The sequence below is a fragment of the Acanthopagrus latus genome, chromosome 8 (genome assembly GCF_904848185.1).
Source record: "Acanthopagrus latus isolate v.2019 chromosome 8, fAcaLat1.1, whole genome shotgun sequence".
In the NCBI taxonomy this organism is placed as follows: Eukaryota; Metazoa; Chordata; class Actinopteri; order Spariformes; family Sparidae; genus Acanthopagrus; species Acanthopagrus latus.
Window position 1 is genome coordinate 30,631,927 of NC_051046.1, and position 13,037 is coordinate 30,644,963.

The 13,037-nt window shown below is 39.4% G+C and overlaps 2 protein-coding genes across 5 annotated transcripts in view; both read left to right on the forward strand.

Moving 5' to 3' along the window:
- The window catches only part of ripor1 (RHO family interacting cell polarization regulator 1), a 134,432-nt gene extending 126,604 nt beyond the window's left edge, over positions 1-7,828 (forward strand). For all 3 annotated transcript variants that reach the window (XM_037108187.1, XM_037108186.1, XM_037108188.1), the window contains 7 exons: positions 81-216; positions 691-852; positions 930-1,088; positions 1,250-1,446; positions 2,019-2,102; positions 2,265-2,355; positions 3,028-7,828. In XM_037108187.1, coding sequence (XP_036964082.1) covers positions 81-216; positions 691-852; positions 930-1,088; positions 1,250-1,446; positions 2,019-2,102; positions 2,265-2,355; positions 3,028-3,125 — 927 coding nt within the window. In that variant the 3' untranslated portion in view covers positions 3,126-7,828. The remainder of the gene's footprint in view (positions 1-80; positions 217-690; positions 853-929; positions 1,089-1,249; positions 1,447-2,018; positions 2,103-2,264; positions 2,356-3,027) is intronic.
- Positions 7,829-8,893: 1,065 nt separating this feature from the next.
- The window catches only part of LOC119024942 (transcriptional repressor CTCF-like), a 32,029-nt gene continuing 27,885 nt past the window's right edge, over positions 8,894-13,037 (forward strand). Inside the window, exons 1-4 of one of the 2 annotated variants that reach the window (XM_037108189.1) lie at positions 8,894-9,337; positions 11,634-11,665; positions 11,790-11,938; positions 12,824-13,004. In XM_037108189.1, the coding sequence (XP_036964084.1) occupies positions 11,906-11,938; positions 12,824-13,004 (214 nt within the window). In that variant the 5' untranslated portion in view covers positions 8,894-9,337; positions 11,634-11,665; positions 11,790-11,905. The remainder of the gene's footprint in view (positions 9,338-11,633; positions 11,666-11,789; positions 11,939-12,823; positions 13,005-13,037) is intronic. The other variant, XM_037108190.1, reaches the window with a different exon arrangement.

The following is a 13,037-nucleotide window of genomic DNA, read 5'->3' on the forward strand; positions in this document are numbered from 1 at the left end:
GTCAAAGCTGTACCTCTGAAGATGGCTCTATAGGAACGCACCTGTTTTGTGTGAAGTGATATATGGCTTTATGTCTGCAGCGTCTGGGTACGTTTGGTCCCCTGCGCTGTGGAGAGATGTACGCCATGGACAGACTGCTGAGAGAAGCTCGAGTCCTCGAGCTCATCCGACGCATCACCAAGGAGAACCCAAGACGACCGAGACAGCCTGCTGAAGGTAAGCTCAATGACAGTTCTCCAGAAGCACATGAATGTTGCTCTTGTTCAGTGAACTACACAAATGAAAACTACCTACAGTATAATACACAGGGCATGTTGCTTTCCTTTGAATCTATGTACATGTGACCCACCTAGAGATCAAATACAGTTTCATCATTAATTTGATTAGGGTTATTTTCAGTCATAGTTTCAACCTTGTTTATCACTGCTGAATGTAGGCTGTATGGTCCAGAACCGCAGTCAGAAGGCACAAAAGTACAGAGCAAACAAACTTCCACCAAGCCAAGATTGAGCAAAAGCTGACTAAACTAGCTTTTTCTGCACTCAAATTGATCTTTGCGTTTAGATTATCTTCTCCATGCTCAAGCCTAAAAAAATACTTAAACTTCATCACCACGATATAAAGGAATGGAGAATAAGTCTTTCTTCCCTTCCTCTCTTGTTACTCTGACCTGTTATACCTCCATCACAGTGATACCACAGCTGGGCCTGTGCCTGGGTGCTGTGTCGCTATGGCAACAGTGTGTGGGGCAGGGCAGTGTATACAGTGTCCATGCTGACGACCTTCTTGTGACGCTGTCGACAGTCTACTCCAGCATACTGCCTGAGAGGGTCATCCAAATGGCTGACACAGGTACAACAACATCTGTGTATGTACAGTCCATGTTTATTGTGAGTGTCATGTTAACATCTGTATTCATGTTTGTCCAGTGTTCTTGTGTCTGGCTGAGCGAATTCTGGATCAGAGGTTACCACGACGAGGCAGTAACAGAGACAGACTGACAGTGACTATCTTCCAGTTGTGGACTTACTTGGAGGCCAGTGGTATCAGTGACATGGAGACTCATGTCACTGAGCTGGCAGAAGAAGGTATCAAACACACACACACACACACGCACACACACACACACACACACACACACACACACACACACACACACACACACACACACACACACACACGCACACACACAGCTAAATGAATGCAGAAAGCCCTCTGGCAATAATCAGTGATAACATGCCTCCAACAGTGTGGTTGGTGCAGAGCCTGGCATCATGTGACCAGGATGTGATTGTCCATGCTCTGCGGCGTCCTGTAGAGTGCAGCCTGAGGAGAGAAGGGCTTCACACTGTGGTCAAATTACTGAAAGACCCACGAGGCAAAGTGTCAGCCTCTGCCAGCTCAGTACTGAGAAGCCTGGCGGCCCAGCCCAGACAGAGAGAGCAGGTGAGAGGACACTGTATGTGCGCACAGTATCTTTTGAACACCCACAACTGGTTTTTATTCCTAAATTGTCTCTCCAGTTATGAAGTTTAATATTTAAATTCCATTTTATATAATTCTTCACATTTTTATGGCAGTTGAATGACTTTTGTTTTCCCCAATGACAAATCTCCCAGCAAGATGATGATATTTGAATATTTTCCTGTGAGGAAAGATTGGCTGACTTTTAACCTTTTAAAAGTCACTGTTTTGATGACTTGCAACTTGTAACTGATTTGAAGTTTCTTATTTTGTTTTTCTTGTCTGGCTTTTAGTATTTCACTCATGACGTGATGGGGAGGGAATATTTCTTTGATTGAGGGGAGATTAAGAAAGAAATACTTGTTTTTTATTTCATTACATTTACTTAACTGAGTATCAATAATTATAATACAGATTAAATTCACTGACCATTAGACAGGAACACCATGTCTTTTTGCTTTATAAAGACTGGGTTCTGCAGGGGAGCCTGCAGCATCTTCAAGGGGAAAAGTGATTTGAATGACATTAAACACTGTGAATGTTCTCCTGCTTAGGCTTTGGTGAGCTGTTTGGAGCTGCTGGAAGATGAAAATGTGGACACCAGAGTCTGTGGATGCAAGGCCTTAGCTTGTCTCAAGGTACAATTATGTTCAGAGTTTGTGCTCTTATTTAATGTTGCTCTACCCTGACAGAATACTGTCCGCATAATATGTGCAACATTGATTTGGGTAAATTGAAAGATAAAAAAGTGTGTGTAATGCAGGATGTCCTGACCACTGTTCTATCTGTTGTCATTCCAGGCTAAAGAAAGTATTGACCAGTTAGTGTATCTTTGTCGGACAGACAAGGAGGAAGTCCGCGATGCTGCCAAACAGGCACTGCTAGTGCTAGGTAATGACCCCCATCATATTAGTGAGAATGACAGCAATTTGACAGTTTCCTGGGTAAACTGTGGCTATAGGAAGCAGATAACATAGATAGAGGTAGTTGTGATTAACTGACTGCATGGATATAAAGAGATGAAAGTTTTTGTAGTCAACAAAACATTTCTAGAGATTCACAGAAAAACAGCATCCCCTAAGCAACTGAAGTACTGGACCTGGGGACTTATTTTATCACAGAAAAAAAATAAATGGCTCCACACAGCTTGTCAAATCAAATCTTCAGAAGCCTTGAGATCCCAAATTGATTGGAAAAGGTGTTATTTGCACCCCAGACACGGGCTCGAGCTTGTGCAGATGGGGTCTATGCTTATGCTTTTTGCTTTGTAGCCAAAGTGAAGTAGTGGGTATATTAGAATTGCCTGGATATGTATCAATGTCACCACACATAATGCACTCTATACTGTATATTTTCTCAAACTGTTACTTTTCTGTATTTTTCATCCTTGAATGTTATTTTTTTTATTCCATTCATTCATGGCGTAAGACAATGACTAAGGCAGAAATAAGCATCTTCTTATTTTCTGCCTCTTTGTAAAACACAAATGTTAATGTTAAATGTTAATGCTTTCATTAATTTTCTCCATCTTTGTGTTTTTCTTCCATTAATTGTGTGGGGCAGGCGAGGAGGGGAAGATGGCCCACAGACACGTGGAGACGTCTCAGGACAGCATACCAAGACTCTTTGCACCAGGAAGCATGGCCAGCACAGCTTTCTAACACTACAGACCCCCCCCCCCCCAACACACACACATTGGGTGGGAACAACAGCAGAAAATTAGCAACCCAATATCAAGGTTGTGCATGCTCACCATGTATGCAGGTAAACATGATATAGATTCTATGATAAGCAGTATATACACTGTCAGACAAGTTGCCATGATACTCACATCTAGGACAGCAATTCTACTTAATACTGGGCAAATATTTTAAGTTATTAAGCTACAAACACAACCTGTTTATAAACCTGTGCTAACTACTCTGAGAAAACCAGTTGGACTGTTAAGAAGCTGGAATGAATCTATAATGTGAGCAAGCTTTAACTAATGATGGGTAGAGGGAGAAGCAGAAGGATGAAATGGACACTGAGGGAAGAGGATGCAGAGGAGTTACAAGGACCTGGAAGAACAAGTCGGCGTTGCCTGTGTCACATACAGCTAATGACTCTTTGCCATGTCAGTCCTGTCCAGTGTGAGTAAGCTGATTAGCAAAAGTCTAAAAATCTATTCAAATTCACTTTATTGATTCCATGTCATAGCCAACTAAATGCACAAAAATCTGCAGAATGATGTTTCTGACTCTGAATCAGTGTTCAGACTGGTAACATAGTACACACATATAGTTACAGCAACATACTATCCCTACCGTTATATAAAACTTTTCCTAATGATATTGCTGTGTCCATTTTGGAGCCCAAATGCGTGTTGTACCGTCCAGCTCTATACAGACAGCTCACTGTCATGTGACATTCCTGAAAAAAATCAACAGTATGACAGTAAATGACTTTTCCAATTACGTTACACTTTATAATGACCATCGTTACTAAATGTTTAATTTATAGTTAATTGAACTTTAGTTAATCGTTATTTAATTGTTGAAAATGGAATAATGAAACTGAAATGCATTTTAAACTATTTAGTAGAAATATAAAGGGCTTGTAAAGGTTTATACACATCAGCTGTAACTTTATAACTATCAGCCAAAAAATGTTTGTTGGTAAACTTACCATTTTTCAGTCACTATTAACATTAACACCATTAATAGTATTCTGAACATCATCATTACACATTATTTACAACAAGACAAGGTCTTCATTTATAAAGCTTTCGATTATGTGTTTTAATGTCTACTAACTATTTGAATTACAGTTAATTTACCATTTATCAATGATGGTTCTTACAAGGTATCACCCAGCTCTGCCTTTACTATAGCCGCTGGCCTACTTTTGCTAGATGACTATGGTTACATGCCTGTGGTACTTGCACCAGGGCTGTAGTCATGACCAGTGAAGACTTTAAGGTCTGAGTGGTTCTGAGATTGATTCAAAGCTTAGTCTAAATGAAACCAGATCAAGATCGAGACCAAAAAAATAAAGCAGTTCCCATGCAAAATCCTTCAATTGATGGTCTCACTGTTGTGAGTACTTGCAAACCATGATATGTAATTACTAGTCTTTGAAAAAAGTTAAATAGCATAAGAAACAAAAGACCAGACTTAAGTCCTCCTGCCAGTGAGCAGTGCACTTCAGAGTGAGCTGAATCTGTAGAGGAAGTCACGGCGCACTTAAACATGGCATAAAAACTCTACCTATTATCTTATTTAAAAGGAAAATATTTGTTTGCTCTCAAACTTACTGGGCTTATTGTTTGGAATGTTCTTTATCGCTGCGGGGACTACCATCTGATAATTGAAATGATGAAATCATTAGTGACCGTTTTCTGAGGTTTGGGGTTAAATGGTAGGTTTGGACTTGTCAAAATGGTCTTATTTGACTTATTACTACAGTTGGCTGCTATAATCATTGTTCCTTTGTTGGAGATACATGACTGCCATCAAACTGTAGAGAAACTACAGCACATGTAGTTTGTACAGTGTGCCCTCTGTCTACAGCTAAAGGTGTGATTATTGCTGTTTGCTTCGAATTGCTAGTAGAACGCATGCAGACACAGCCGCCTCCTGTCTGCATCCCTGATCTCTCCCCAAAACAGGCATGACATTACACACTTTACGACACTTTCTCCTCAAAGACATTCAAGGTGTTGCAGTTGTTTTTTAGTACAAAAAGTGACAGAAGTCAGTAGAAGAAAGACAAAGGAGAGCTTGACAGAAAAGTGTGTGTCAAACTGACGACCTTTGAAATTTCCAATGCAAAGGGGGTTCAGATGCACACTGAAGTCTTGAGAGATGGGTTATTTAAGTCTTTGTTTCATGCTAAAATTCATTCACAAGTCATATTATGCTTCAGGTGGTAGCACAGCAGAGACCACAACATGTAAAACATGCTGAACTAATGTGGAATACTTCTTGAAGACCTTTATCTTTGAGAGCAATCCCATATGTGTTCCTGCTGAGAGGAACATCATGCATGTTTCAACACAGAGAGCATCAAAATCACGATTGAGAGGCTGATGAGTGTCCTGTATACAGGTCTTAGGGCTTTGTTATTGTATTGTACTGCCTTGTGTTGCCCGGGGTGACACATTGTAGCTGATGAAGGAAGGACACTGTAGATTCAGCAGCTCAAACAGCTGCAGCACCATGTTTCAACTGGTCGACTCACACTGATGACCGAAAAATACAACAACAAAAAAACATTTGGTTTCCATCCAAAATCTGTACCACTACTCATACTGGCTTATTAGCTGTGAAATGTCCTCCACTTTAAAAGATGAAAACGAAAGCTTTCATTCCCTTTCCCATATGCCTTTATGTTCAATGTTGCCTATTTGTTGGCAGCAGGTTACAGTGAAAAAAACATCACACAATCACAATCACACTGTGGTTCTATATAAAGCATAGAAATGATGGAGAATATTTTCCTCTGCACAGAGAACAGTTTAAGCAATTCAGTGCCATTACTTTTCAACAATTATGACACAATTCATTCTTTATGAAAAATACATAGAACATAACTATATGCCACTGGAATTCAATATTCTGAGAGTGTAAATTGTTTTTATTTTAGATTCTTAATTTGTAAATGTATACTTTATGAGATGCATTTTTATTGTTTTAACAGTTTATTTTCAGTCATTCAACCAATTAATTTGATTCAGTGAATGACACCACTTAACTGTGCCACTGACATACGTGCTGTAAATGGCTGGCATTCTGTTGGAGTCACTGAATATTTGCAGTACTGTCACAGACAGGCTGTGGGGGACTGAGATTACAGAGTAGAGAGAGATTGGTCCATCTGGGTCTGGGATCAGTTCACTTGTAACCTCAAACCTAAAAGATTTCTTGCTTTTAGAATGATTAAGAATCACCTTTATATCTCCTGTGAAAAAATTGGCATCCTCAACACTTGTTATATTTTTAAAATGTCTTTACATGTTTATGTAATTTGCTGGAAAGAAATCCTTTGAGTTTTGACAATGCTGCTGACCAATTTCCAGAGCGAACATATTACATTCACCAAAGAAAAACAGTGAAGACCTCATTTTGTTATTATTGACCTCATAATACTGTAACAAGATATGCATTTTATATTGATGACTCAATATTGAATCATGTATGAGATGCTATCATTGTGACTAATGAATTCATAATTACAAGAGCTGTAATTATGAAAGAAGTCCTTGTAATTAAATTTTTACCCTTATAACTAGGAAACAGTTATCATTATTTTGAGATATTCTTACATAATTATATGGATACTGATCACGAAATTATGAAATACTGAGCACAGCTAAGAGTTAATGTCTCTGTTTTATTTTTTTTCTTCGGTGAATGCAATTATCATCCCATTCCAAATCATGGTGTGGTATTTTAGATTCCTGAGCACTGTTACAGGATAGTCACTTCAGCTTGATGATGGTTGGCTACAATATTTCTATGTCAGTAGTATATTGACGTGTACTAAACTCATAGAATATACAAATACTACAATGTAACACAATGTATAAATGTTGACAGAGAAATTGGTACTAACTGGAAATTATTTGTAATTAGCAGCCATGCTTCCCATGGGGCTCTAGTGATCGAAGTGGTGGTCAGTCAGTCCATCTCTGGTCTTGACTGAAAGTAACAAATGAATCCATGAAATTTTGTTCAGACATCCATGTCCCCCTCAGGATCAACTGTGACAATTAAGGTGATTAGCTAACTTTTCCTGGTGATCCATCATGAGATTAAATTTTCAGTCAGGAGGTAATGCTCCATAATTTACAACGTGCCATCCCTGTTTAATTCCCTTAGACTCTGATGTTCTTAATAACACATCTGTTATGCAAAATAAATCAGTAGTACATTGTAGCTGTGCTTTTAAGGATATAACCATCTAAAAACAGGATTAGGGCTGTGGTATATAAATATATAATAGTTATGAGGAAGGAAAGTCTGAATTATGATGTTTATGTTAAAATTAAAATAAAAAATTATCAGAATTTGGGCAGATATTTGAGATTAAAGAATTCAGACTTTTTATTTCTATGAACTTAATCATAGATTTAGTATTCAGGTGTTCATCTCAGACCTGATTTTTTTTCCCACATAGACATAATGTTCTTCTATGGATCTCGGATGCATATTGGAGAAAATAATGGATCACTAATGTACTGTTGTGTTGAGATGAGGGTAGTCAGACAACTAGCTAACCAGCTAGTTGTATACTGCATTCAATGTGGTATTTAGTTCTTAAATACAGCATATTAGAAGCAATAGGCTGTAGTGCCACTGGAATAAAGGACTGATGTCACATACTGGGACTCACTGTTTGTATATATGATGGCTACCACTGTATTCAATGCATTTACCACTATTAGTATCAATAGGACCGCAATTTGCAGCTATACCTCTGTATCCGTAAGGCATATGTGTTTAAGTGCCTCAAGGTTTGATAGTAAGAGCGATGCAATGATAAATGGATGACGCTTTAATTAAGAATAAATAGAGTGTGAAGCAGTGGAAAACCACTGCAGTGCAATATATATATATATATATATATATATATATATATATATATATATATATATAGTATATTTTTTTTTCCACAATCTTCATAAATGGCGCATCATTGGAAACAAAGTGTTTTTTTTCTTTCTTTTCTAAAATATATTTCCAGGCATTCTGATATATAAACGATTGAAAATGTGTTTAAAGATTGCCTCATGTGCCTTTGTGTTTGCTGATTATTTTGGGGGCTGCTCAAACAAATACAAATAACACACAAATATTCTGACTAAAACCTGTCCTGCTATTCTCTCAACTTGCAGAATTTACAGTGGTGAGTACACTACCACAGAGGACACAAGCAGTAGCTGCAGCAGCACATTGTCCTTATCAAACATGTTTGATTTATTGGGCTGACAGTTTCATAACGGGTAGTGGCATTTTTTTTTTGTTGACATTCACTTCATGAGTGTCACTTCATGTAAACAGACCTTTAGTAACTTTGGCTGCCCAAAGTGGGCACTTCAGAACATCAATGTATAGTACCATTTTTCACAGGACATAGTGTATGCTGCATTCAGTACATTTATTAAAGTTTGGATGCCATATTGAAAGCATTTAATACCTTTTAGCATACATGTTCAGACCAGGAGGATCATAAGGGAGGGGTCTTTGAGGGATCAAAAACTGATGGACATAAATGATTGAACATTCAAAGCAAATTAAAGCATTGTCAACAAAGATTTATGTGGACTTGATTTATTCCTGCTCATTTACTGCACTCAGTATGAACACATGTACTCTGTGACTGATTCATGTGACTTTGCTATACAGGAAATCAAATTATTAACAACAAACCATAATTACCAGGCAATGGCATTTAACAGATGCACAGCATTTAAAGTGAATGTTTTAAGTGAACACAAAATTCCTTGCCAAGTTGTGCTTGTTGTGCTTATTCTCTATATGGACTTGGACAACACGGGGTTATTCTTTGAAGGTAAAGCTCACGTCTCCGAGGGTCATGAAAGCCACCCTGTTCCCAACATTGTAATAAATGGGCTTCAACGTATTCCAACGGGGCGCCCCTCCTGGCCAATCAGGGTGTCTGCAGCAGCTTCGACACCACCCCCCAGCGGCCGCACAGGCGCACTGAGCTCCCAACTGCCATTTTGTGGCAGAGGCTACTCTGCTAAAGCGGGAGAGGGATTAAAACAAACTGCGAAGAAGCCTACAGTTCTCATCAGCCTGTTAAACTTAGAAGTACAGACTCTCTGCTTTCGGCTGAGTTAAACTGGAAGAGAAACACATAAAAAGAGGTAAAGTATCACTACTTTTCTGATCGGGGGGAGTTTGCAGGATCTTTAATCGGCCTCTAGGTGTCACGATGGGGCTCTGGGTCCGGGCAGCTCGTCGGAGAGTGTTTGTCTCCCTCTATCGTTATTGAAAAACCCGTCAAAATACGTTTAAATAAGCGAAGTTCTAATAAATGTACACACCACCTGCTGTTTTTAACGTGTATTTGTGAAAATATCATCGAGAATAAGTTACGAATACCTCGACGATTTGGTTGGAGAGTTTAGGCCAAGGCGTCCATTTTCTCGCTTCTTTGTTTCCCGTCTTTACAGCCTTGACGACATGGAAACTGGCGGGTTTAAGTTCTTGCTAACATTAGCTTGTTTGCGTTAATATAACGCTACGCCCAGTGCAACACAAACATTCATACTCCCAGTGTAACATTCCTGTGGGATTTCAAACAAGTAACCGAGTCACAGTTTACTCAGATGTCACTCCCGAGTCTAAGCGGGTTACATAACGCTAAAATATAGCAGATTCGATGAAAATCTGCTGGCCAGCAGTTGGCTAGTTTAGCTGAAAGTTAAGGCCCTTCCCTACCCAACGCATTCACTATGTCTTTAAGGGTCGGGAGCGACGGAGTCTCCATAAGTAACTAGATCAAGTAGTATCTAAGTAAATGGTAGCTACCACATCGCATATTATTGAAATTTACGGCAGTTCGGTTAGCATTCCAGCGAGTCAAGTAATGTTACAAATGCAGAAACTGTATATTGACATCCAGGCTAGCGCTGAAGAGAGGAAGAGATGATGACGAAGCATTCACCGAAAAACCTTGCTAGTAAAGCAGTAACGTTAGCCACTGATTCACCGAAACCAAATACACGATCTGTGTTCTCCCAAAATCAGCCATCTTCCATCGTCGATTATTGTATTCTTCTTCTTTCCTGTGATCGCGCGTTGGTCGGAATTGGCAGTTGTTGTTGCACCGGTCGCCCGCTTGTCTCTTATTCTAAGCCCACCTAGAGCATCATAGCCACAGATATATATTATGGCAGAGAGCTCCCTCTACGATTCGGCCTGGAGAGCTACAAAAATACCGCTTTATAAATGCTGCACAAGGAGGCGACAGCTGCCAGGCTGGGTGCTCACTGTCTTTGCCATGTTGTGGTAACATTTGTCGTACCGTAATTTTGTACTTGTATGTAGGCCCATTGACAGCGCTCAGCTTCCACCCAAAGAAAGACAAAGAAATAAGCGAATATTGATATGAGAACCTGTCACAATCATGCTTTTACAGCTGTTTCACACGCATTCTAATAATGCATGAAATAAGCGAAATCAGTGATTTCTGAAGTACGTGCACTCATTATCCATCAGATTATGTACTTTGGTTGTTGATGTTAAAAGCCACCTCATCCAAAATATGAGTCATGTTTCTGTAAGTGGTATATACTGGTTTAAAAGAAATATATTCGAATAGTTGTACTCAGTGACCTACACAGTTTTCAGATCAATAATGTCACCAGGGAGTTTAGCAGTGGTCACGGTAAGGGCTAATGGTATTCTGAGCTTGTGAAATGTCCAGATACAATTTCAAAGCATGTTCTGTCTATCATCATTTGTAAAGCTGTAGGGAGAAGACTTGGATAACAACTTATATGAACATGTGTGCACAGTATATTTGAGGCCAGGACTCAAACTTTGGGGAGGTTAGAACTGATGTCATTCAATATATTGGTCTAATTCTAGTTAGAAACCTCTCGCAATATAGCAGTGCATGTTGAGTTTCCCACACTGTTGGTGACTCTGAAGTTGCAGTAGATATGCACAGATATAAACATTTTAGGTCATGATTTTAGTGAACAAAATTATGGGGATTGTCTGTATAATGGTATTATTAAATTTACTTTGAATGAAACAAATGTTTTATATTGAAGACCACAAGTGTATTTAGCAGCATTATGCAATTTTCATTTCCATACACATTAGAAAATATCATAATCAATACCGCATGTCAACAATTGAAACCATATTGGCTGTGCGTTATGTTAAACACAGATTAGCCACAACATTAAAACCACTTACAATTCAAGTGATTGGTAAATTGCAATACAATGTTCTGTGGAGAGACCTGGAGTTCTGGCGTTCCCGTGGATGCCACTTGACCCACATGACCCACCCAAACATTTTTACAGACCAAGTACACCGCCTCATGGCAGCGTACTCCCAGGTGGCTGTGCTGAAGCTCTAATGAAAGACAAGTGAATGCATCTGCCAGTCAGCCTATAATGATCTATCCATTTTTCATCCCAACAGGTTTACTGTCAAATATCAACCCAAAGCCTCAGGTGAGTGCAAGTGTTTTGAACAAAACTGCTTACACGGTCAGAAATGCGTATGCTCGTTAAGTTACTGTCCATAAAAGGAAAAAATAAGTGTAGCTGTGTAACATTTGACTCTTCCCTCCTTCAGATTGACAGGGACAGTGAGGTAGCAGATATTTGATTCAGCAAAGTTCAGGGCTTTCAGCAGCAAAGCAAAAGGGAGATCACCTGTGTCTTAACCCTGCAGCCCAGCCCACAGAAATCATGATAGCAGCCAATTTTTCATTGCTCTTCCAGGTAACACTAGTGGTTAACTGTCAACAGATGACCAAGGGGTTGTTTGAAATGTGTCACTCTTGGTCTGTGTTGAGTCGTAACTGTATGTCAAAGGAGATAAAGATTCATATCAGTTGAATGTAGAGAAGAACTAAGCCATGACAGTCAACTTGCAGCTGGTGGATTCAGTAGTATGTGCATTGAGCAGGTGCAGACCATACAAGCCTAAGCCAACATTTTCTTTTTTTTGGAGGAAAAGTCTATATAGTGAAGTTAAGGATATAAATTTTTGGTGTTTAATCCTGCTGGGAACCACCAAGAGAATTGGAGAATTTGACCAATACAGTCTGGATTAGATCCTGGGTCAATGTTCAGTGGGAGGCTGTGCAGTTACACAAGATATAAACCTCAATACACACATTTATTCTAGAATTAAATCCTGAAACCGTGGTTCTCATAATGACACTACAAACATATGAAAAACTTACAAAATTTGATACTTTGCTGGTGATTAAACTGCTCACCATTATATAAAGTTATTAAAGTTACCCTGACCATAAGCATACTGGCGCACCCCAGTAGCTCAGTTGGGTAGAGCACACAACCCATGTACAGAGAGTCTATCCAAACTGCAGTTGGTCAAGTCTGACATATGGCCCTTTTTCTGCATGCCATCCCCCCTCTCTCATCCAATTTCTGTCATCTCTTACACTGTCCTATCAATAAAACCATATAAAGGCCAATAAAACCAGCTGACAGCTAAAAAAAATCAAGCCAAAACATCTCAATCTCTATATTTGTAGCCAGAAGTTTAGCACAATGGTGTGAAGTTCTATGTGACTAAGCAATGGATGGGGTGTGATTTAAATCACTGCTAGAATATGTTTGTTTCACGCCATATTTCAGTTCCTACCCATCATGGACAGAGGGCCAACAGAGGGTGTAGGGGTGGTGGAGGTCCCCACCAAAGACTTTCCCTCCATCCAGGCTGTTCACAGCCAGGATGCCATGGTAGCTGACCTCCTCCAACAAGCTGCAGAGGCTGGAGGAGTGGTTGAGAGACAAGCTGGAGTTGTCCTGGAACAAGGTTTCTATAAACTGAACATGAATATATTCCCAC